We start from the raw sequence: 26,049 nt of genomic DNA, 5'->3' as shown, positions 1-26,049 counted from the left end.
AATGCAATTTTTGTCGGCATTTATAACACCTACATACATGTCTTGCGTATATATGTGTACAAAATTGATTATGTTACCACTTCGGTAAGTTATCCGCGATAAAAAAAAACCGGCCACTCACGGTACTGCGGTGTAGTTCGGCAAAATCGTTGATATCAATTCTGCAGTACTGCAGCAGACGGGCCAGTCTCTCTGTGGTCAAATTGTAACGATTTTGTTGGAGGCATGGTCACACACGTTGTGCTGCGACAGGGAGATGCGGTGGCATATCTCCTCTCCAAATAGCTCTGGAAAAGGCGATCAGAGATGCCCGAATAGACAAGAGAAATACTTTTAAAAAATCATCCCAAATTTTGCCATACCCAGATGACGTGGACCTAGTTGCCCACACAACACGTAAGCTAGAAGAAATGTATACCACCTTCTCAAATGCCTCAAAAATATGGACCTGCAAGTAAATGAGGAGAAAACTAAGATTATGACATCAACACCCAACAATAGAGCCAGAAACATCGGTCACCAATTCATGGATGATTACTCTACCTTTGAAGTGGTGGACAAATTCACATACTTGGGCTCCTTGATCACCAAGTAGAACGTCATGACTTAAGAAATCAAGCAAAGGATACTCCTAGCAAACAAATGCTATTTTGGACTGAGTAGACATATGAGAAGCTTCTTCTTCTTCTTGTGCCACTCCTATCGGAGATTGGAAATCATCAAGGCTACCCTGACTTTGTTTACAGCTAACCTAAAAAGTTCATTAGTGGTGCAGCCAAACCACTCTCTCAAATTCCGCATCCACGACATTCTTCTACGGCCTGGATTCCGTTTTCCTTCTATTTTTCTTTTATGAGAAGCAGAAAGCCAAAAAACAAAAATAACCATATATAAAAAAACCCTTATATACAACTAGTGTTGATATATGGATCGGAGACATGGACCATTTATAAGGCAGATGAAAACCTTCTGCTTATATTTAAACGAAGGATCCTGAGAGGAATATTCGGTGGCATCTGTGAAAATGGTGTCTGGAGGAGGAGGTACAATTACGAGATATGCTACAGATATAAATATATATTTGGTGGTAAAGACGTAGTGTCTGATAAAAATTGGAAGACTAAGATGGCAGGACACCTAGCAAGATCACAGTAGGACAACCCTCCTAGAAGAATCATGTCACAACCTATGGGAAGTAGAAATAGGGGTAGGTCAAAACTTAGATTGGAGGAGGGTAGAAAAATAGGCGCAGCAAACAGGCAACAGTTGGTAATAAATGTGTGGAATAGAGATGAGAAGGTGGAGGCTCATCTATAGGGCTGTAACACCATTGATGATGATGATGATTTTCGTGAACTTTTATTTATTTAAATAACTTCCAATATTAGTGTAACAGAAAATCTCTGGTGTGTTAATTAGTAAAAATAAAAATTTATTCAATTTAATACTTTGCATCGGGTGCTTTAATTTAGTAGCAGTTTCCCAGTAGAAGAAACTGCTTCAACCCATCTTATGTATGTGTGAGATTAGAACAAGATTCGCACAAGCTATAAATAGATAAAATTATAATTGATACAATGTAAAACAAAAGTTTTGTACTGTATGGTGATAGCACAATAAAAATAATTTTTTTTTTTCAGGACAAGGTAGAGTCAACCAGCTTGGTGGAGTTTTCATCAATGGACGACCACTGCCAAACCATATCCGACTGAAAATCGTTGAAATGTCTGCGGCCGGAATAAGACCTTGTGTTATTTCAAGACAACTGAGAGTGTCGCACGGGTGTGTTTCGAAAATATTAAATCGGTATCAAGAAACCGGTAGCATTCGTCCAGGTGTCATTGGGGGGTCGAAACCTCGAGTGGCGACCCAGGAGGTCGAAAACAGAATAGAACATTGGAAGAAGGAACAACCTGGTATCTTCAGTTGGGAAATACGAGACAGGCTTATTAAAGTAAGTTATTTAGTAAGATAGTTGGTAGGATAATTACTGTAAATTTGGTTTACCTATTACATTTATTTTCTTAATGTATTATTATAAAAAGCATCAAGCAGAGAAAGCTGGAGTATTTCGGACATATAATGAGAGGTCCCAAATATAGGTTGCTGCAAAATATTATGCAAGAAAAAATAAGAGGCAAACGCAGTCCAGAACGAAGAAGAACCTCATGGTTGAAGAACGTAAGAGATTGGTATTGTGCTGATACAAAATTGCTATTTAGGGTGGCAGTGAATAAAATTAAGACAGCTAGGATGGTAACCGAAGTTCTGAAAGGACATGGTACACAAAGAAGAAGAATGTAGTATTATTTATTTTTATATTATTATCTCTTGTTAAGATACCGGTAAGGTACCGGTATCTTACCAAAAGAATGGTTAGTATCTACATTTGTAATCATGCTATAAGAAACAAGATGCAAGAGAATCCTCAGAATACCGCACAATTGCATTAATGAGCCATATCTTGAAAGTATTTCTACGAGTAATCCACAACAAACTTTACAGAAAGCTTGAAAATATTAATCACTAATTAAGTTTTAGAAACGGCATGTGAATTAGGAAAGAATTATTCGGTATAAATGTGCTCATGCAAAGAATTACAGACATGAACCAAGGCATGTATACATTCTACATTGATTTCTAAAAAGCATTTGACAAGGTCCAGCACGATAAACTAATTAATAACCACTTAAAACAGAAAACATTGACAGCCGCGACATCAGAGAAATTTCACTCTACTGGAACTACTTAGCCAACGACTCTCCAGTTACCAGTAAAGTCCATCTCCATCAATTAAAATACCATGGATATGTTATGAGAGCAAACACAGAAATCATGAAAAGACTCATTATACAAGGAAAGGTGGAAGGCCGTAGATCTCCAGGAAGATCCCCAACAAGACGGATCGAGCAAATTACAGGAATTTGCAAATAGCCCAGTAAATAAACGGGAAATACGGCGATATCGTGTAATTTTCAGGGGCAACTCCGAATTGCATGAAAATTTGGATTTAGGTTCTACTTACCCTCCACTTCAAAGTTGAAATTGTGCCGTTGGTTACTTTTACTTGGGGGGTGACAATCACCCCTTCTAGGGGGTGAAAAAAACATACGTTCAAGATAAAACCGGAAATGGATAAATTGACTGATTTTAAGCATTTTTTGTTCCATAATGTTTGTTACGTAAGTCAATACTTTTCGAGTTATCTGCGATTAAAAATGTGTATTTTACGACAAAAAAACTACGTTTTCAGACGGTTTTTCGCAAATAACTCAAAAAGTAAATATTTAATCGAAAAAGATATCCTTAGCAAAAGTGTAGCTTATAAAAAATCTAAAAAAATGGTGTATCAGTAAAGTCTATCAATCAAGTAAAAACAAAGTTGTAGCTCATGAAAATACGTTCTTATTCGTCTAATTCCAAGTCGAATATTTCAAGGTGAAATCACCGAAAAATTAAGCACTTCTCGGGAAAAACCCTTTTGAACTTTTTTAAAGTGTTTATAGAATGCTTTATTTTAATTGTTTACAAAAGTTTCTAGCATTAAAAATAAGCGAGTTACGCTAGTTATAGTACAACGACCGCTACCATCCAGTATATTCTACCACGTGGAATCAACACGAGGCTACGCCGCGTCGCAGCGTTGAACATTCTGGACCTAATTGCGACGTATTGGACAGCAAGATCAGCAATTATAAAATTATAAAACACCATGTAAAAATCAATATTTTTCAGTCTGATTAAAATCTCTAAATAAAAGTCTAATTTAAATGTTAAAGTAAAGTCTGATTTTAAATTATTGAGTTGTATCTAAAATCTTTGTTTGTCGAAATAAAAGTTCTAATTGTGAAGTTTAGTTTTTTAAAAAAGTGTTTTTCCAAAGAACATTCATAATTGGCGCAGTCAGTAGGATAGTGGAAGAGTCTTTACAGATCCTCGTCACTTTTAAGTGTTTGTCCACTGTTCCAAGAACCAGCCCCAGGGAAACCGTTGCAGAGTTCACCCAAGGGAATTAGCAGTTAGAAATAGAAGTTAGGAGCCTTCAGAAGCAAAGGAATGCACATCGGCATCGTCTTTATCCTGTAAGCGATTTTTATTATTACTTAGAATTAAGAAGATTAATTTTTGAAAGAGATATTAATAAATCAGACTCCTCTGAGTCCTTAAATTGAATCAGAGCTAGATTAAGAAGATAAAAACAAAGATTTGAATAAATTAATAGAAAGATTAAAATAATTTAGAAATATCTCCTTTAAGTCCTTAGATTGACTTTAGAGCCAGATTTAGAAATTTATTTAAAGAAAAATTTGAATAGCTTAATAAATACTATTTATTAATAAACACTAGAGATTAATAGATAAATAATAAGCAGTTTAAGATTGATATATTTGAAATTACTATACGTATTTGGCTATTGACTATATATATTGAAATTTTTTTTAAATATGGCAGTTCCACAATTTGATGTGAAAAATTTATGCATTCTTCCAAATTTCGACGGAAACCCAAATGAATTACATGAATTTATTAAAGTTTCTACAATACTTCTAAACCATTATTATGATAGACTAAATGCAGCTAATATCCAAAATAAATTTTTGCTTCATGGTATTATAAGTAAATTAACAGGTAGAGCCAAAGAAGTTATATCTGTATATGGATGCGAAACTTTTGACGAAATAAAAAATGCATTAATTCAAAATTTTGGAGACCAAAGAGACGAAAATTCGCTTACAAGAGACTTAGTAAATTTAAGACAAGGAGCAACAGAATCTATCATGCATTTTTACGAAAAAATAATGGGACTTTTAAGCTGTATCAACAATTACTTAGAATTACATACTGTAAATGCCGACATTAAAAGAAGCAAACAGGAATTTTTCCGTCAACAAGCTCTTACAACATTTTTAGCAGGCCTACGAGAACCAATGGGCTCTGTTATCAGAGCAATGAGACCAGGAAGTTTAGCTACGGCGATACAATACGTACAGGAAGAAAATAATGTTAGATATCTTCAAAAAAATCAAATAAGTCAACCTTCAACATCAGGAAGAAGCGAAAATTATCAAGAACGCCGACCTCAGAGACAGCAAATGCCTTTACCTGTCCAAAAACCATTTTATCAACAGCAAAATTTTGCACCTCCGCAATGGCAGCAACCAATCAGGCAATTCTACCCACAGAATCAGTTTCAACAACCCCATCGACAACAAAACTTCAACCAATTTAGACAAAATTCAAACCCTCCAGCATTCAGGACCCAGAACCAGTCAAATGTATGGGCACCCAAACCCGGACAGCCAAAGCAGCCTAGACCAACACCTATGAGTGGAATATCAGAAACCACAACCGGAGGCCGTCAAAAATTTACACCAAATTACCGAGCACAACCAAAATTCACCGTAGAAGAACTTTACAATATACAATGCCACGGAGATGAGCAAGAAGAGAATGCCGACTACAATGATTACTATGAACCCGAATACGACAATTTTTTACAAGATACATACGAAAATCAACCAACCGAATACGAAGAAAACGTAAATTTTCGAGAGGACCCACCAGAAGCAGCCGAAACGTAATTGAACTTCATTCATTTCCCGACAAGAAGGAGCTACCTTACATTGAAATTTCTGAGCCTTCTTTGCGACTTTTAATCGATACAGGATCCACAAAGTCATTTCTTAATCCAGAAATAGCTTCTTCATATTTTCCAAATTATATAAAACACGAACCCTTCGTCGTCACATCAATTTTTCAAAATTATTCCCAAAAATATTGTGCTGAAATTCCTTCATTTTCAGAATTTAATTCTGACAGCAAAATGAAATTTTATCTCTTCAAGTTTCACAAAACCTTCGATGGCCTTATTGGCCTCGACAATCTAAAACTCTTCGAAGCCAAATTAAACTTTCCTAAATCACTTCTAGTTACAAAAGATTCTACAATCCCTATCAAATATTATGAAACAAACAAAACACAATTTTATTCCATCCATTTGGAACCAAATTCAATTAGCCAAGTCAAAATTCCAGTCAAAGAAGAAAAAGGAACCATCATTATTCCAACTCAAAAAGTACAAGGCGTCGTAGTACGAGAAGCCCTTACTAACGCCGAGAACCACCTCGCCTGGACCGAAATTGCCAACTTCACGTCAGAACCCATTCACCTTTCTCTTATGGAACCACTCGAAAGCCAGGGAATAGACATTCAAGATTTCCATATATATTCCATGGAAACAACCTCCGGACCAGACTACAGACAAGATATCGACGACTTAATTAAAACTGAACATCTTAACGAAGAAGAAGAGGATCAAGTTCGTCAACTATGCCGAAAATTCTCCGATATATTTCATCAACCAGACACTCCTCTCAGCTTTACTAACGAAGTTAAACACCACATCAAAACCAAAGATGAAGAGCCTGTATATACGAAATCATACCGGTATCCGTATGTGCACAAAGAAGAAGTAAAGAAACAAATCTCTTCAATGTTAGAGCAAGGGATCATTCGACCAAGCCAATCGCCATGGTCCTCGCCCATCTGGGTCGTGGCAAAGAAACCAGATTCATCCGGTAAAATAAAGTGGAGGATAGTGGTAGATTATAGAAAGGTCAACGAGAAGACAATTGACGACCGATACAGAATTCCTCACATTAGCGATATTTTGGACAAATTGGGAAGATGTCAATATTTTACGACCCTCGACTTAGCGAGCGGATTTCATCAAATCGAGATGGCTGAAGAAGACATTCCCAAAACAGCATTTAATGTGGAAAATGGACACTATGAATATTTAAGAATGCCATTTGGACTTAAGAACGCTCCGTCCACGTTCCAACGTATGATGGACAACGTATTGAAGGGACTTCAAGGAGAAATATGTCTCGTCTATATGGATGACGTAATAGTATACTCAACATCACTACAGGAACACATAGTAAATCTCACAAAAGTATTCCAACGATTAAGAGAAGCCCGACTAAAAATCCAAGTTGACAAATGCGAATTTTTAAAAAAGCAAGTTAATTTTCTGGGACACGTAGTCACACAAGAAGGAATAAAACCGAATCCAGCGAAAATTGAAGCAATAGAAAAATATCCAATACCGAAAACAGCAAAAGAAATTAGAGGATTCCTTGGACTCTTGGGATATTACAGAAAATTTATTCGAGACTTCGCAAAAATCACAAAACCTCTAACAAGATGCTTGAAAAAGGACGCAAAGATCGAACATACACCCGAATTTGTAGAATGCTTTGAAACATGCAGGAAATTATTAATGAATGAGCCTTTATTGCAATATCCAGATTTTTCCAAACCGTTTAACCTCACAACAGATGCCAGCAATTTTGCTATCGGAGCAGTACTTTCCCAAGGACCAGTTGGCAGTGATAAACCAATTGCCTTCGCTTCCAGGACACTAAATGAAACTGAGACCAAATACTCAACAATAGAAAAGGAAATGCAACAGAAAACTCAACAATGGTGTGGGCAACTAAGTATTTCCGACCCTACCTATTTGGAAGGAAATTTAAAATACTTTCAGACCACCGTCCCTTGCAATATCTATTTTCCCTAAAGGAACCCAACTCCAAACTAGTACGTTGGAGATTAAAATTAGAAGAATTTGACTACGAGGTAATTTACAAAAAAGGAAAAGCTAATACCAATGCCGACGCACTGTCTCGAATCGAAATTCACACAAAGGAAACTAAGGACATCTATTCACAAATTAAGGAAGTCTTTGACGACTTAGTAGACATGGAAGACGATGGATGGTCAACGACTAATAATCCAGATGCAGATCGAATAATGGACGAGATTGTAGAGGAAAAAGCAACAGAATTAATCCAAAAAAACATCCCAGAAGACACTGTTGAAAACGAAGATCAAAACATCCAAGAAGACACTGTTGAAAACGAAGATCAAAACATGGATGAAGACGGAAATGAAACAATACATAAAGCAGTAGAAAACCCAATTCTTGGTATACCTATTTCGGAAAAACCACTTAACTTCTACAATAACCAAATTATAGTCAAAATCGTCAACTACAATCCACGACCTCCAGCAATTATACAAACCTTTCCGAATAAAAGACGTTACCATATCCAGCTATCGAAAGATCAGCTAAAAGCTGATACCATAAAAATTTTTAAGGAACACCTCAACCCGAAAAAGAAGTATGCAATTTTATTTGAAGCAGAAGAAGAAATTTTTGCAGAAATTTGCGAAATTATCAGAAAAACTTTTAAAAACAACGCATATGACTTAGTAAAATGTAATCTTTTATTGGAAGATGTTAATCTAGAAGAACAACAAAAAGAAATTATAAAAAACTATCATGAAGGTAAAACGAACCATAGAGGAATAGCTGAAACAGAAAGCCAAATAAGAAGAAGATATTACTGGCCTAATATGAAGAAAGACATAGAAGATATCATAAACTTCTGCGATATATGTCAAGAAAATAAATATGACAGACTTCCTCCCAAACCAAAATTTATGGTTACACCAACTCCCACTAAACCACTGGAAATAGTTCACATCGATTTATTCCAGGCTGATGGACAGAAGTTTCTAACCATAATAGACACATTTTCGAAGTATGGACAAGCCTATCCAATAAATGGAGGAAACGCAATCAATGTACTCAACGCCCTACTAATTTTTATAACCCATCATGGACTCCCAACAATGATAGTAGCCGATAATGGTACATAATTCAAAAATGGAGTAATACAAGAATTTGTAGACTCTCATAAAATCTCAATCCACTATACGACACCAGAGAATCCGCAATCCAACGGGATGATTGAGAGATTTCATTCTACATTAATCGAACATCTTCGAATCCTAAGGAACACCAAGGTAAAGCTCCCGATAAAAGAACAAATGCTATACGCTATAATTGGGTACAATAATTCCATACATTCCGCAACGAAGTTACGACCCATTGACATATTAAACGGCCATATCGACGCAAAAGATCCCTTTGACGTTGACATACAGAAAGTAATACTGAATAATTATATTCAAAATCATAGAGAGATAACAAAGGAATTATACAAGGAAGTAAATCAGCATATACAAGAAAATAAAAATAAAGTCATCGAAAATAGAAACAAATCGAGACAAGACCCTATTACGTATAAACTAAGTACAAAAATTTATACCCGAAAAACAGTCACTAGGAATAAATTACTTCCACGATATTCTGCAAAACTTATAAAGAAAAATAACGAAGTTACTGTAAAAACATCAAAAGCTACAGTACATAAGAAGAACATAAAACATCAACCTAAATCAAAAACTAATTCGGAACCTTCCCCACAAGATCAGCCAGACGATAGGAAAGAAATTAAAGATAAAGAAACTGAAAAACAAACCAGAAATAATTCCCCTCAACCTGGGACAAGCAAGGATTTAGATTACTAACAGACAACAAAAAAAAAATGATAAACAAAAAAAAATAAATTTAACTTTTCAAAATATCCAGAGTTATTAAATTCAAGAGCAAACGTTCCAGATAACTCGCGAATACTTCCCAAAAATTAGGACTACAGAAATTCAAACCATTCAGGATAGACCACATCCCTTTAGAAAAATTCCATAAACTCTCCGAAGGAAGAAGAACATCCAGAAAAAAATAACTCAAAATTATGGAACCATAGCCATAGCCATTTTTTGGTTAACTCCTGTATAGATTTTTATTAAAATTATTTGCCTTGTATATGTTACAGATACAAAAAACAAATTCTAGCAACGAAATTCCAAGAGATGCCAATCCAAAAGTTTTGTTCATCCCTTACAAAACTTTTTCAGGGGATGGAGTAGTTATAGTACAACGACCGCTACCATCCAGTATATTCTACCACGTGGAATCAACACGAGGCTACGCCGCGTCGCAGCGTTGAACATTCTGGACCTAATTGCGACGTATTGGACAGCAAGATCAGCAATTATAAAATTATAAAACACCATGTAAAAATCAATATTTTTCAGTCTGATTAAAATCTCTAAATAAAAGTCTAATTTAAATGTTAAAGTAAAGTCTGATTTTAAATTATTGAGTTGTATCTAAAATCTTTGTTTGTCGAAATAAAAGTTCTAATTGTGAAGTTTAGTTTTTTAAAAAAGTGTTTTTCCAAAGAACATTCATAATTCGCTCAAAATAAAGTTGGCCCTATTTTTTTTTTGGTAAACAAATCATGAAACTCTCCCCGTGTTTAGCTCCCCAAATGAAATTAATCGCTACCGCTTTACAAACAATTTACTTACTTATCTATTTTTTATATGATCTGTCAGTCTCGCCGGTTTAAAGTGCTTATTTTTGAAAAGGTTATAGTTGAAAAAGCTTGGACGGGTCACTATAATCACGAGTGTATGAAAATTTTGAACAGCCATATCTTAACCAATTCTTGTCTCACGGAAAAACAAAATAAAACTATCATATTTATAATAGCAAAACCTATATTTCTTTACTCTTTAAGATTTTTCTTATCACTAATACTTTCTCAGTTATTTTGAAAAAAAGGGAATTTTTCAAAAATTTTTAGAAAAAATTTTTTTACCATAAAACCAATTTTTTTCAAAAATATGCACTTTAAACCAATCAAACTTATAGATCATATAAACAATACACATACAGTTAAAATAAATATTAAAGCGTTAAAGAAAGAGGCCAACTTTTTTTTCAGTGTAACTCGTTTATTTTTTTATGCTAAAAACTTTTGTAAAAAACAAATGTAAAGATTTTTTAGATGCTTTAAAAATGTTAATAAGCTTTTCCCGAAAAGTGCTTAATTTTTCGGTGATTTCGCGTAGAATTATTTTATTTGGAATTAGACGAATAAGAACGTATTTACCCTGAGCTACAACTTTGCTTTTACTCAATTTATAGACTTGACTTAGACAACATTTTTTTCGTTTTTTTATAAGCTACAGTTTTGATAGGAATATTTTTTTCGATAAAATATTTACTTTTTGAGTTATTTGCGAAAAACCGTCTGAAAACGTAGTTTTTTTGTCAAAAGATCAACATTTTCAATCGCGAATAACTCGAAAAGTATTGACTTACGTAAAAAACTTTATAGAACGAAAGTTGCTTATAATCTGTCAGTTTATCTATTTCCGGGCTTATTTTAGACACGCGTTTTTCACCCCGCGAGAAGGGGTGCCTGTCACCCCCCAGGTAAAAACAACAAACGGCACAAATTCAACTTTGAAGTGGAGAGTAAATAGAACCTAAATCCAAATTTTCATGCAATTCGGAGTTGCCCCTGAAATTTACACTCCAAAACGGTCATTTATTGGGCTAAAAAGATCTATGCATGAGTTAAAAAATGACCAGGGACAGATATCTTTGCAGACGGACAATATACGACATCAAGTCGACCCCTACACTCCCTCCGGGGGGTTAGGATTGAAGAGTGAGAGAGATACTGGAACTAGAAAATCAACATAGAATAATTGAGGATAAATATCGGAAGAAATAGAAATTCTTCGGGGTTAAGACAGAGCTGTATATTGTGACCACTGCTGTTTAAGTAATATGGCGAAGCCGTCTTCCAAGAAGCTTTATGAGAGTGTACGGATGAGATGATCATAAATGGTGAAATCCTTAATAATAGGCATAAAATATGTCCATGATACGGTCACATTTATTTTAACTCTATAAAGTCTAACAAACATACTGGAACGGCTGAACGACAAGTGCACCACATCTAGTATTAAAATGAACTTAACCCTTAAGTACTAACATCTTAAATCAATGACGTAAACACTAACTAAGCGCCTCACAGACGGGTTTAACATTTTAGTGGTAATTTTTGTTTATGTTAAATATTCTAATACAAAAGAAGTAATTGAACTTCGTAAGTCCTAGGTTTTCACCCAAAGTAATCGAAAGTAGAACTGGAAGTCGATATTTGAACGCTTCGTGTAACTTTGCATCGATCGATATACGATTTTACTAATTTTGAGTCATTTTGACTAAACTTTAGGTCATCCTTGTTTAAACAGAAATGACTTCAAAACAGGAACTAAAGATTAAAACTCAACTTTTCAATACGCTTTGATTGATGTGTTACATGTACTATTTCTGCGAATATAATGGCACTTCTGGTTAGAACTTTTTAAGCGGAAATGATATAAAATTCAAAACCAAAATTTATTCTCATATTGCTAAGGCACGTCGAATGATATATCGCTTATAGTATTTTGGTGACTTTAGAACAGTTCATACGATTGCAACTCTAAAACCGGAAGTCCGATGTCAAATTTCTCATCCTTAGTACCATCCTTGGGTTATAAGCTTTCACTTGACACCTCATTTGTCATTCTATCTGTATTAATAATGGATGAGTTGTATTCGCGGACGGAAAGACAGATAAACAGATAGTCATGAAATCGGAAGTATATATTTGTTCTCATCTTGCGAAGCAGCGTCGAATAATATATCACGTGTACTATACTATTCCAGCGACTTTAAAACAGTACTTCTGGCCACATTTATAAAACCGGAAGTCCTAGGACAAATTTCGCACATTTAATACCATCCTTGGATTATAAGCTTTCATTCGACACCTCAATAATTGTTATTCTACCTGGTATTAGGGATGGAGGTTGTTGACAAAACACCGGTTTTCGGTTATACCGGTTTATTTACCTACAGTTTAACCTGGCGGTTATATCCGGTCAAAAAAACCGGTTATTCCAAAAACCGGTGTTAGGTTTTTTTAGTCATAGCCAATACCAAATAAGTTACATTTACATTGCGCTTTAGTTTGCGATACTACATTCGAATCGATATCAGTCCATATCAGTACAGAAATTAGTCATCAGTGTTGTAAAATCGGTTTCACTCAGCTTAAAGTTTCTCATTTATGCACGGGGCAAAAAATTTTCGCATTTTTTCTCTAAATTCAGTATTTTTTCCACTTATCCGGTTTTTTACCGGTTATTACTTAAAAAAAACCCGTTATAACCGAGACAAAAAAAACCGGAAAAACCGATTATTGCAAAGGAAAAAACCGGTTTTAGGTTATAACCGGTAGGTTTTTCCCATCCCTACCTGGTATAGTGACGGAGGAGTTATATTCGCAGTCGGACAGACAACCTAGGTCAAGTTTCTCACATTTAGTACCATCCTTGGATTGTAAGCTTTCATTTGACACCTCATTTCTCATTCTACCTGGTATAATGACGTAGGAGTTATATTCGCGGTCGGACGGACCGACGGACAGTCAGCCTAGGTCAAATATCACACCTTTTTGGTACCATTCTTGGATTATAAGATTTCATTTGACACCTCATTTGTCATTCTACCTGGTATAATGAAGAATAAGTAATATTCGCGGTCAGACGGACCGACGGAAAGACAGTCTAGGTCAAATATCTCACATTTACTACCATCCTTGGATTATAAGCTTTCATTTGACACCTCATTTGTCATTCTAGCTGTTATAATGGCGAAACAATTATATTCGTGGTCAGACAGACCGACGGGCAGGCAGCCTAGGTCAAATATCTAATCTTTAGTACCATCCTTGGATTATAAGCTTTCATTTGACACCTCACTTGTCATTCTAGCTGGTATATTGACCGAGGAGTTGTGATCACAGACAGACAGACAGACAGACGAACAAACCGACGTGGATAATTAAAAGTTTTCACATTTTTTCAAAATTGGGTGAAAACAAAAATATCTTATTATCTAAAAAACACAGTAATTAACTCTAGTTTTTCTGTATTTATTAAAATAAAAAACACTATAACAAGAATGGATTGTTTGTGTACCTTTTTACCCCGGAAAAAAATATGATGAAAATTAAACAAAATAAAGAATCTTGATAAAAATTTATAATCGAGTTAAACAAAGAGTAAGAAACATGAAAATAAAAAAGTTTTTAAAAAATGTTAAAACAAAAAATAACTGACAAGTACTATAGTTAGTAAAGTGTAGCAGTGGTAGTCAGTGGCAACATGTTCATCACAAATTGATTCCACTTGGCTTATGTCATCTTCTATCTCATCAAAACATTTCACAAGTGTTTCCTCATAGTCTTTTTTCTCTTATTTGATCATTTTTGACGAACTGGGGTACATTAGGTTTAATGACGAACTGGGCACAAACACTAACCGTCTATTAGACAGAAATCACACTTTGAGTCTAAATATCTTCCGAATAACAACCTGCCGCAAATTGCCGAATTCAATACTACTAAATAATAACCCAACTTGAAAAGTCCTAAACGGGTGACCTTTAAAATTTTCTAGGAAGGCAAATACATATCCCACTTTCGACAAGCGATGCCTTCTGAGAGACGGGGTGTTACTACTTAAGGGTTAAGGAAAACAAAAAGCCTTGTCACAACGAGACACTCCATATTAGTAATATCCAGATAGAAAGGGTAGACAAATAAAAATCTAGAAAGATTGGTTAGTTATTATACAGAACAAACACCTAAGATTAAAAGCCGTATAGAAATAGCAAAGCCAAAATTTGTAAAAATGAGACATCCGTCTCTACTACATTATGTAGTAGAGACCTAAGAATGGAACTAAGGTTAAGGTGAAACAGTAGCGATCAACAGGTAGCGAAAACGCGTTCCAAGATTGCGGCTGTAATTTTGAATAGTTTTTCGAGATATTTGGCACACGTATTCGTAGGTAATATAACAAAGAATGGCGGTACAGAGCCCAATTTGAAAAATATATTAATATGTGGAAATTACTCTGTAATTAAATACAATATTAAAAAAAACGAGCCTGTACCGCCATTAAGAAGAAAAAAAAAATACACTTTCTTCAAATAAACTTTTTTAGCCGATGCCTAGATTTTGTGTCAATTTGGAACTACTAATGAAATTTTTATTTCATTAGTAGTTCCAAAATGACACAAAATCTAGGCATCGGATAAAAGAGTTTATATGAAAAAAGTGTATTTTTTTGTTCTTCAAAATGGCGGTACAGGCTCGTTTTTTTAATATTGTATTTAATTACAGAGTAATTTCCACATAATAATATATTTTTCAAATTGGGCTCTGTACCGCCATTCTTTGTTATATTACGAATACGTGTGCCAAATATCTCGAAAAAATATTCAAAATTACAGCCGCAATCTTGGAACGCGTTTTTGCTACCTGTTGATCGCTACTGTTTCCTCTTAAGGTTGTTGCGTTGCTACGTTTTTACAACGTTGCTCTACGGATCTGAGTCCTCATGGACATTGAAGCAATTAGAGATTAAGAAATTGGAAGCTTTCGAGCGTTGGTGTTGTGGAAGAATGCTACGAATATCATAATATGTAGACAAAATTAGCAATATTATTTCCTTAAAAGGGTTAATAAAAGGGAAGAAATTATATACATAATTAAGAGACGGAAGCTTGAATATTTCACATAGTAAGAGTCCTCGTTATAGTCTGCTGCGTTTGATTATAGAGGGCAAAATAAAAGATAAAAGAGATGTAGGAAGAAGGTGACGTAACCTCCTGGTTACGAAATCTAAGGGAACGGTTTAGTCTGAGCTCTAATTAACTATTTAGAGCTGTTGTAAGTAAAATAAGAATTGCGATGTTGATATCCAGCCTTTGATAGAAGATGGAACCTTAAGAAGAAGAATAAAGGATAGTATCGTTCATAATATAGACCGGGCAGTATCGTCGCCCCCGCTAGCGAAATTATTCCGATTCGATTTTTTTTGACAAACTTACTCAAAAAGAAGTTCTTATAACATATCCACAGGGTGCCTGGCGGTGCCGTGGTCGAAAAATTGTTTAATTTTTTTTTAAACAAATTCACAAAAATAATTTTTTTATTTAGAAGAATTTTTTTTAGATTCTAAGCAAAAAAGGTCTCTTGTCATTTTTCTCTAAAATTGATTGTTGTCGAGTTATATGCGATTAAAAATTTGAAAAATGCGAAAATAGCCATTTTCAAGGCTTAATAACTCGATTAAAAATGATTATTATGAAATTAAAAAAATGACCAAATCAAGTTTTAAACCCCTTCTTCAATGTCCTGAAGAGATTTTTGGCATTATTTTATTAAAACTGCTATTTTTAATTATTAACAATTAGCGCTATAGTCCAGGATGTATCGTCGCCCCCGTTAGTGAAATTATCCCGATTCGATTTTTTTGCACAAACTTACTCAAAAAGAGGTCCTTATACCATTTCCACAGGGTGCCGAGCGGTGCCGTGGTCGAAAAATTTTTTAAACATTTTTTTACTTCAAACAAATTTTTTTTTAGATAATCTGGGACATTCAAAAAGGTCTCTTGTGATTTTTCTTTAAAATTGATTTTTGGCGAGTTATACGCGATTTAAAATTTGAAAAATGCGAAAATGGCCATATTACTCGACAACAATTAATTCTAGACAAAAATCACAAGAGACTTTTTTCGCTCAGAATAATCCAAATTATCTAAAAAAAAGTCGTTCGCAATGAAAACATTATTTTTGTGAATTTGTTTAAAAAAATTGTTTAAACAATTTTTTGACCACGGCACCGCCCGGCACCCTGTGTATGTGTTATAAGGACCTTTTTTGAGTAAGTTTGTGCAAAAAAATCTAATCGAAATAGTTTCGATAACGGGGTTGACGATACAGTTGGACTATAGAATTGTTAATAATTAAAAATAGCAGCTTTGTAATAAAATAATGCCAAAAATCTCTTCATGACTTTGAAGAAAGGGTTTGAAACTTGATTTGGACATTTTTTAAATTTCATAATAATAATTTTTAATCGAGTTATTAAACCTTGAAAATGGCCATTTTCGCATTTTTCAAATTTTTAATCGCCTATAACGCGACAACAATCAATTCTAGAGAAAAATCACAAGAGACCTGTTTTGCTAAGAATAACCCAAATTATCTGAAAAAAATTGTTCGAAATGAAAAAATTATTTTTGTGAATTTGTTTAAAAAAAATTGTTTAAACAATTTTTCGACCACGGTACCACCCGGCACCCTGTGGATATGATATAAGAACCTCTTTTTGAGTAAGTTTGTGCAAAAAAATCGAATCGGAATAATTTCGCTAGCGGGGGCGACAATAGTGCCCGGTCTAATACCATATTTTATATCAGACTAGTACTTTAGAACATGAGAAGAAATACGCTTTAGATAAAAATAACGACCTTCTTGTTGAAAGTTAAAACGCTATTAAAATTAATTTTTTTAACAACTGTAATATTATCAAAGACACATACTATTAAAATGGCACTCGTTTAAAAACAACTTTTTTCGCTATTTCTTTAAAATCTATTTATTTAATATAATATTTTCTACGTATGTATAAATAATAACATAAATGAGAGAGCCATTAAGCAAAAGACTAGTACAACTTCCAAAGTGAACCATTACTAGTATAGTTATAATAGCTCTATAGCTTTTATGGCATGTAGAGTAATTTTCAAACTTTCATTACAAAAGAAATTAAAAATAAATTTAATGGCCCTTTCCAATAGCCAAATCCAATTAGTTTGTTGCTATTAATTTATAAGAACGGCAATAAAGCTGAAACAACTGGATACAAAATTCTAATTTATTTCAGATGGTAAGCGAAAATCGATTATCCATGCATCATTTTTTATTATGGAAAGCTAGAAATAAAATATTCTATATTAAGATATGTTTCACTGGGGTAATCGACCCGATACAATATCAAAACTGTAAACTAGGGTTACAATATCATCATCACACAGCCAAGTTTGTCCACTGTCGGACACAGGCCTCCTCAAAATGTCTCCACCCTTCTCTGTCCTGCGCAGGTTCAATCTAGTTTGTCATCATCCTCATCACGTAGCGCTACAACCCTGGGTGGGTCCTGGCTGACTATACAACTTTTTTGCAATTTGTTCGGTCTTCCATCAACCTAGGGTCAAATGGAATGTTCATTTTCCGGAGATCTGTTTGGATGTTACCATTCCATCCCATTCTGGGGCGTCCGAGTGGTCTTTTGCCTGTAGGAATCTCCTCCCATACCAGTCTTATAAGTCTCTCGTTATGAAGTCTGTGCACGTGTCCTGCCCATCTTAATCGCTGTGACTTAATTTCTTGGACAATATCGGTGTTATTGTCGAGTGCTTTTAATTGATTATTGGTTCTGATCCTATACTCATTTGTGTTAATGTCGTGGTGAGGTCCGAAAATTTTTCTAAGTAGGTATTTTTCGTTCAAAACATCTGGCCTTTTCTTCGTTTGCTTTGGTCATGATCCACGTTTCGCATCTATATGTTAGTACAGGCCTGACGATGGATTTATAGATTTTGATCTTGGAACTTCTTGTAAGATTTTTTGATTTTATTAGCTTGTCCAGTGCGAATAGACAGCGATTTGCCGATTGGATTCAGTCTTTTATTTCTTCTGTAACATCACTGTTAGCTGTGATTTCGGCTCCTAGATACTTAAAACGTTGCACTCTTTCGAAATTGAAGGTGTTGACCATCACATTTTGTTCTATCCTGTCTCTTCGTGTCGTTCTATTTATACACATATCATGGCTTTCTCTAATACAAGGTTAAGAAATAGTAGGTAGTGGTGATAATGCATCACCCTGTTTGAGTCCACTTTTGATTTCAAAGCTGCCAGACAGTTTATTATTTACACGTACTTTAGATATTCCACCCTTCATACAGACTTTGGTCATGGTCATTCGAATGAATTTCTTGGTATTGAGAACTCCGCCATGGCATTCCATACTTGGCTTCCTTCTACGCAGTCATATGCCTGTCGAAAGTCTATGAAGAGATTGTGTATGGGTCTGTTATACTCCCATCCCTTTTCTAGAACCTGTCTCAGCGTGAATAGTTGATGTATTGTTGATCTGTTTACCCTAAAACCGGCTTGATATTCTCCTAGGACATTTTCAGCATAAGGGGTTAGTCTACTAAGAATGATGTTTGAGAGGATTTTATATGCCGTGTTTAAGAGTGAAATTCCTCTGTAATTCGCGTATTTTGTTTTGTCCCCTTTTTGTGGATGAGCACTATGATGTTTTCTTTCCATCTTGGTGGTATCCTTTCTTCTAACCATATCTGTGTTATTAAGTGGTTGATTTCGCTATGTAGTGCGTCTCCACCATATTTCAGAAATTCTGCTGGTATCTCTTCCGTACCCGGCACTTTGTGATTTTTCAGCTTGTTTAAGGCCTTTTGGGTTTCTTCAAAAGAGGGATTTTTGACGGGTATGTCCGCTGTGATAAAGGTCTCTTCTTTGTGCTGTTGAAACAGGTCCCTGAAACACCCTTCCCATTCTTTTAGTTTGTGGCTATTCTTTTAATGTCGTTCGTCCCTCTGGTAGTTAGTCTTTCACGACTTCCACTCTAAAATCTTATTTGTTCATCTGTTGTATGTCTGTGTTCCAACGTGTCCTGACCATTTCCTGTGTTATATTTTTCGAACATGCAACCAAACTTCCCAAAGAAAAATATTAGGAAGTATTAAATTCCATGAATAAAAATAAAAGAGAGACCTACTCACAATAATTTATTGTATTACTCCGACGTTCGGTTTTGCTGTCTATAATTTGCACAGCATCATCAGGTCCCGATAACAGTATACTAAATGATCTCGATACAAGGATTGATTTCTAAAGTCTGCAGTATCATACCGTCTTGCTTAATTTTTTCTAAGAGGGAACTGATGGAACGGATCTACTATGCTGCATAGATTAGCCTGTCTATCAGGGTTCTGATTCTAATTCATTTCGAGGTCGCAATACAATTTCGACACCGCCATGATGGTCGCAATATATAGCGATTCTTATTCATTTCGATATTAGTTACAACTGGGGATATTAACGTTATCATTTTGATACTGCTCAAAATTTCGGTTGGCGCTCCAGTTTATTGGATTTATTGGCTACGCAACCACCGCAACATTTGTTGATAGTCTGGGAAAATTATCGAAAAAATGCCATTTTTGGGAAAAGTTATTTACCAGCTATTTGATTGCTAAAATAGAATCTTAGATTGCATAATATATTAGTAATATGGGGTATGACAAGTCCGCATAAAGTGTGTTATTTTATTTATAAACAAATTAGAACTCCTAAATCTTTTTTTTTTAATTAGTGGTCTGTAAATCCCAAGATTTTTCCTTTAAACCAAAAACACTCAAATAAAAAGTCACCGTAATTTAGTTCAGCACAAAGTTATTTTTTTTTTTCGATTTCCTTTAACAAAAATTTTGCTCGGAAGATCCGAGTTTCCCAAAAAAATCTGCAGTTCTCAATTAAAATTTTAGGGAAGTAATTATTTATCAATAATTAAATAAATTGATGACATGAAAGATTTTTTATAGTAGATTATATATCAGGAGGCCGGCGACAATCTAACCAATAGTTTAGCAATAATTAAAGTGTTAATTAAAACATTTCGGTCGAAATAATAACCAGAAAGATTATGATACACCAGAATAACTAAGATTTTCGTATAAAAAAGCACTATACCTATTCAACGTACTTTACAGAATTGAAATTGGACTATTTGAGCGGTCTCAGGAATGTTATAAAGAAACAATTTTTTGGCTTATAAACAAATAGAACCCCTCAGAAAATATTAAATTAAATTAAATTAAGTTAACGCTGTTGAAAAGGGCACGGCTTCTGTGCCATTTTCGAAGAAAAAAAAATTAAATTGCGAGGAGTGGTTCCAGGTATAACCGGTCAAAACAACAGTATTTCAATCTTTGAACCATTACCTTTTTATTCCGGTCCTCTTTGTACATACAAATTTTCATATCTTCAAGACACTCATAACAAAAAAGATTAATGTCACCAAGTAATTTAATTATTGATAAATAATTACTTCCCTAAAATTTTAGTTGAAAATTAAAGATTTTGTTTGGGAAACCCGAATTTTTCGAGGAAAATTTCCGCCGAAGGAAATCGGACAAAATATCTATGTGCAGAACTAAATTACAGTGAATTTTTACGTGAGTGTTTTTGGTTTAACGTTAAAATCTTCTCTATATAGCAATAATTGAAAAAGATTTCGGAGCGCTAATTTGTTGTTAAACCAAATAACACACTTTCTGAGGACTTTGCATAGCTATATTACTAATATATGAAATCTTAAGATTTGATTCCAGCATGTCCAGCAATAAAATAGCTGGTACATAATTTTCCTTGTGACGAAAGACTTCTGAACGCCACATTCTGGGAAAGGCCCGATGGAAAAAGGTCAGTTGGTCGCCCAAGAAAGAGATGGAAGAACGCAGTAGCCAGTAATCTACATAAAACGGGAGTACAGCAATGGGAAATAGCTGCTCAGGACTGACAACAATGGAGGGAAATAGTAAACGCGGCCAAGACTCACATAGAGTTGTAGAGCCAAATGATGATGGTGATGATTATAAACTCATCCCATTCAACCCATGCAACCCATTCAACATTTATTAAATTTCAATTTTTTTGAAAACTATTGTTCTAAAAAAGTATATGAAAAGGTTAAAAGTTAATTTTTGTTTTACAGGAAGGAATTTGCGACAAAACCTCAGCCCCTTCCGTCAGCTCCATCAGCAGGCTTATAAGAGGAGGGAGAAAAAGCGATTCTGATAAGAAAAACCACTCTATAGATGGAATATTAGGTAAGTAACTATCTTTAGAATTTCTCATTTTCGTATTAGGCTATTGATTATGTATTTTAGAAAGGAACTACAACGTTAACCGGGTTTTATTTTTTCATATAGTTAATGAACCTCTAGATATGAAAAAACGCGGAGTGCTACAATTTAAAGGTGTGCGTTTTTGAGAAATGGGTGAATTAGTCCGTAGGCACATGGCGAATTAGGGTGAGTTCTATGCAGGTTTCGTACAAACACGTCTACAGGAAAGTTGTTCCAGGTTAAACATATTATCGAAATATCACATTTTAAAGTCAAAAATATTTTTTTTACAAAAATATATTCAAAAGAAAAGCAAGAATAAAACACAATATATCAATTTTGTTTTTGTCCCATAACTTTTTTCACGGGGACATAGGTATAAGCATTGCTTCACAGAAAAAAATCTGCCGTCCTTTCTCTTTAAAATGACGTTTGGTAGAACTCTCTATGATTTAAAGTTTCTAAAATATGATTTTTCAAATTTCGCCACTCACAGCGATTTTGGGCCATTTTCTTTGTTACTTCGCAAACATTATTCTGTAACTTTTTTCTAAGCAGCTTTGGGTATTTGCAATGTTACATTAAATGTAAATTTTAATAGGAAGAAAAGTCTGTTATCTTTAAAATGAAGAGTACAGGGGAAAACAAGTAATGTCACATTTTATACATATTGAGATCAACACCAATAGAGGTTTAATTCTTTGATATCTAAAAACTACTTAGGAGATTCTTAGCAGAATTCTAGCAATTATTATTTTATAATCTTAATATAATATTAATCTATATTAACTTATTAATTTAATAATGCATCAAAAAACTGCTAACATTCCTTATTTTTGTCCAGTGGCGTGCGGACAATCCTGATCCTTCGCCTGGATACAAATTCTTAAAAAATTTATATAGAATCTTTCTGGTTATTGTTCTGAATCGATAGTCTAGTCGATAGTACTCAGTTTTTGCTACCACATGGCGAAAAAAGCCAAAATTCATGAAAAAGTGATATTCCTTGTTTTTCCCCTGTACTCTTCAAATGGTTTATTGTTGATGGCTGTATGGCTATTTTTAAGCATGATATGGTTTTTCAAAATTTTATAGTTTTAATTGTTTTGATATATTTTACGATAATTTTTAAATTTTTCATTATGACTTTTTGGTTGTATATTTAGGTATACACATTGTACAATAAGAAAGAAAGCTTATTTTATTTACTTTAAAATGGTATATTGTAAAAAATTCTAGGATCATTTTTAAACAAGATATGCTTTTTCAAAATGTGACATATACACATTCACTAGGCCCCACTAAATTCGAACCATATGGAAAACTTTTTTATTATTAACTTTATGACTACAAATTATTCTTCATAAAATGCTCTGCATAGTCTATAACCTAAGATGCAATCATCAGATGTAAAATTTTATCAATATAGTGTACGAGGTATGTTAAAAAATATGAATTTCGCTCAAGAGTAAAGTACTTTTATGTTTCACAATATCGAAAAGTGTTATTAAAAAAAGTTATTTGGAATTAAAAATTATGTTACAATATTCAATTATATTCTTCTAATTGAAAAAAATAAAAATTTTAAAATTTTTCTCAAATTACGGATACCCTTGGGTTAGCCCACGGATATCTTGTTTAAAAATAGCCCTAGAATTTTTTGCAATACATCATTTTAAAGTAAAGAAAATAAGATTTTTTTATTCCACCATGTATATACCTACCTAAATGTGTAAGACAAAAAGTCATAATGAGAAATTTAAAAAATAATCATAAAAAATATCAAAAATCATTAAAAGTATAAAACCTTGAAAAAGCATAACTTGCTTAAAAATAAGAATAGTCGTACAATCTTATACGATAGCGATAGACCATTTTAAAGGTAATTGACTTCTCTTTATACTAAACGTACCAATGCATATACCTAGAAATGCGTAGAAAAAAGTTACAGAACAATGTTTGCGAAATAATGGGAAAAAGGCCCAAAAATGCTGTGAGCAGCGAACTTTGAAAAATCCTATTTCGTAAAGTGTAGATTATAGAGACTTCTACCAAACGGCGTTTTAAAGAGAAAGGATGGAAGTTATTTTTCGCTGAAGCAATGCCTATACTTATATTCCCGTGGAAAAAAGTTATGGGGCAAAAAACAAAATTGCATTCTTTTGTGTTTTTTTCTTGCTTTTGTTTTGAATATATTTTTGTAAAACAAAATATTTTTGACATTAAAATGTGATATTTCGATAGTAAATTTAACCTGGAACAATTTTACTGTAGACGTGTTTATACCAAAAGCGCATAGAATTCACCCTAATTCACCCTGTACCTAGGGACTAATTTACCCCTTTCTCAAAAACGCACCCATGTAAATTGCAGCACTCCGCGTTTTTTTTTAATTTAGAGGTCCATTGAAAATATGAGACAATAAAATACCATTAACGTTGTAGTTCATTTTGGCTTTCTTATTTTGAACATAATCAATAGTCTATATCTATGATCATGTTTTATTTGATTGTAATAAAATTTGTAAATCTAGCTCTAGATATGCAAAAAATGTAGGGTTTGATCATAATACTATGGTTACGCAGGAACCTACTACCTAAAGTTCTCATTTTAATGACTTATTCCTATCGACGCAGACGGTAAAAATAGCTTAGCGGAATTAATGATAGATTATCTCGTAATAAATTCATGATAATTATAGGTAGCGTACTATTTATTATTATTATAGTCTATCGACCTTCTACATAGAATATTTGGGTAGAGTTATATGTAGATATATACATATATTTTAAATTTTTCCACAAAGCGTTTGACTAGGTTGAACTAGATAGTGTTCTAATTGTGCATTGGAGAATTGATACCTCTATGAAAGGTTGTCACTTCATCTTTTGCGCGGTCGTCCGATATTTTTCTGCAGATTAATGATTTATCTCTTGATATTTTGCCCTGTTGTTGATCTGCTAAATTTATTCTCTGGTCTATTAGTTATTGGTCTATATAGCAGCTTTAAGCAGAGCCGGCCCGTGGGTAATATTTTACCCGTGCGAATTACTATTTTGGCGCCCCCTCCCCCCTCCCGAGGGGACAATTCAAAAGTTCAACTTTATAGTAAAATCATGGTTGTAAAAGTAAGGTTGTAAGTATCATGTTTTATTAGAAACTTAAGTTGACAAGTTATACAATTAGATTTTATTTACAAGTCCTGAACACAGTTTCGAAAATGGTTAGACAAATTTAATGACTATGGTTATTTATCAATGAAAAAATAGTTTTAAATTAATAAGAATTAAGCTTTAAAATGAATTAAACTTGAAAATAACAATGTTGAGCTTTGGACATAAGGTGGTAGGCCTTGTAAGGCAATGAGACATGACATTGTGTTTTTATGTTATAGGCTAAGTTGAACAAAGTTAACTTTTCTAGATTTTCTCTGGGAAAACTCATTTACAATTGCATTAACATCAGTATTGCATCGAGCACTGCAAACTCAATTGAAATCAAAGCTAGTCACACCAATCTGTCTTGCGACATGGAAGACCTCAGATAATTTTTTACTATTTTCAACTTGGAGAAACTCCTTTCTTCACTCGCGACAGACACTGGGAAAGTAAGAAGGATTCGCAGTGCTACACACAGGTTAGGAAAGTTCTCCACAAATCCGTTGTCTGCTAAGTAGCTCAACATGTCAACTGGGCCTTTGATTTTGTCTTTGTCTTCTTTTTCGACATTCTGAATCATGTTTTTGACAAGTTTCAATTCAGAATATAGTTGAAGACTATCAATGTCACTGTGGTGGCCATTACTGAGAGTCCTTGCAGCATGTTAATAAGGTTTTGTCATCACTTGTGGTCTTTGAATGTAGAAACCCAAACAGTTGGTGATAGTTTTAAAGCTGCTCAAATCTGTCTCCTAGAGAAGAAATACACTGATCCCAGACCGCGTAGAAGAATTTAGTTTTGAACACGATCTCAGGATCAAGAACTGTTTCATCACTTGATTCATAAGAAATAATTTTCTTCTTTTTTCTCGGCCGCAGTTCACTTTCTTTAGGGAGTGCTGGGTCAACTTCTTCATTTCGGCCACTTCCCTGCAATCGACTAATATTCTGTTGAATCTTGCACAACTCCTTGTTTCTTGAAAAAATTGCTTCGTTGAAGAAATCAAAGCAAGAGAGTTTGCTATGTCCATGTTAACCTCTTGAAGTTTCTTGCGTATGAGGTTTATCTTAAACAAAATCATATTATGCCACGTTACTAAGCAGCAGATGAATCGGAAATCTTTCAACTTTTTGGCCAAACTTGTAGCTGTATTTCTTGCATATCCGTCTAGCCTTTTTTGGTCTTGACTACATTCAAAAAGCGCGTCATAGACTTCCCCAAGCTGACATATCAGTGGCACAACCGCATTAATTCGACTCTCCCACCTAGT

At 34.1% G+C, this 26,049-nt stretch overlaps 1 protein-coding gene across 1 annotated transcript in view; it reads left to right on the top strand.

Moving 5' to 3' along the window:
• LOC126887415 (protein gooseberry) overlaps positions 1-26,049 on the top strand; it is a 116,960-nt gene that overhangs the window by 60,377 nt on the left and 30,534 nt on the right. Inside the window, exons 2-3 of the mRNA XM_050654926.1 lie at positions 1,641-1,954; positions 21,489-21,603. Of these exons, the coding sequence (XP_050510883.1) occupies positions 1,641-1,954; positions 21,489-21,603 (429 nt within the window). The remainder of the gene's footprint in view (positions 1-1,640; positions 1,955-21,488; positions 21,604-26,049) is intronic.

Source organism: Diabrotica virgifera, chromosome 6 (assembly GCF_917563875.1).
Source record: "Diabrotica virgifera virgifera chromosome 6, PGI_DIABVI_V3a".
NCBI classification, from domain to species: Eukaryota; Metazoa; Arthropoda; class Insecta; order Coleoptera; family Chrysomelidae; genus Diabrotica; species Diabrotica virgifera.
Note: the sequence above shows the minus strand (reverse complement) of the source record. Positions and strands in the feature narration are given on the sequence as shown.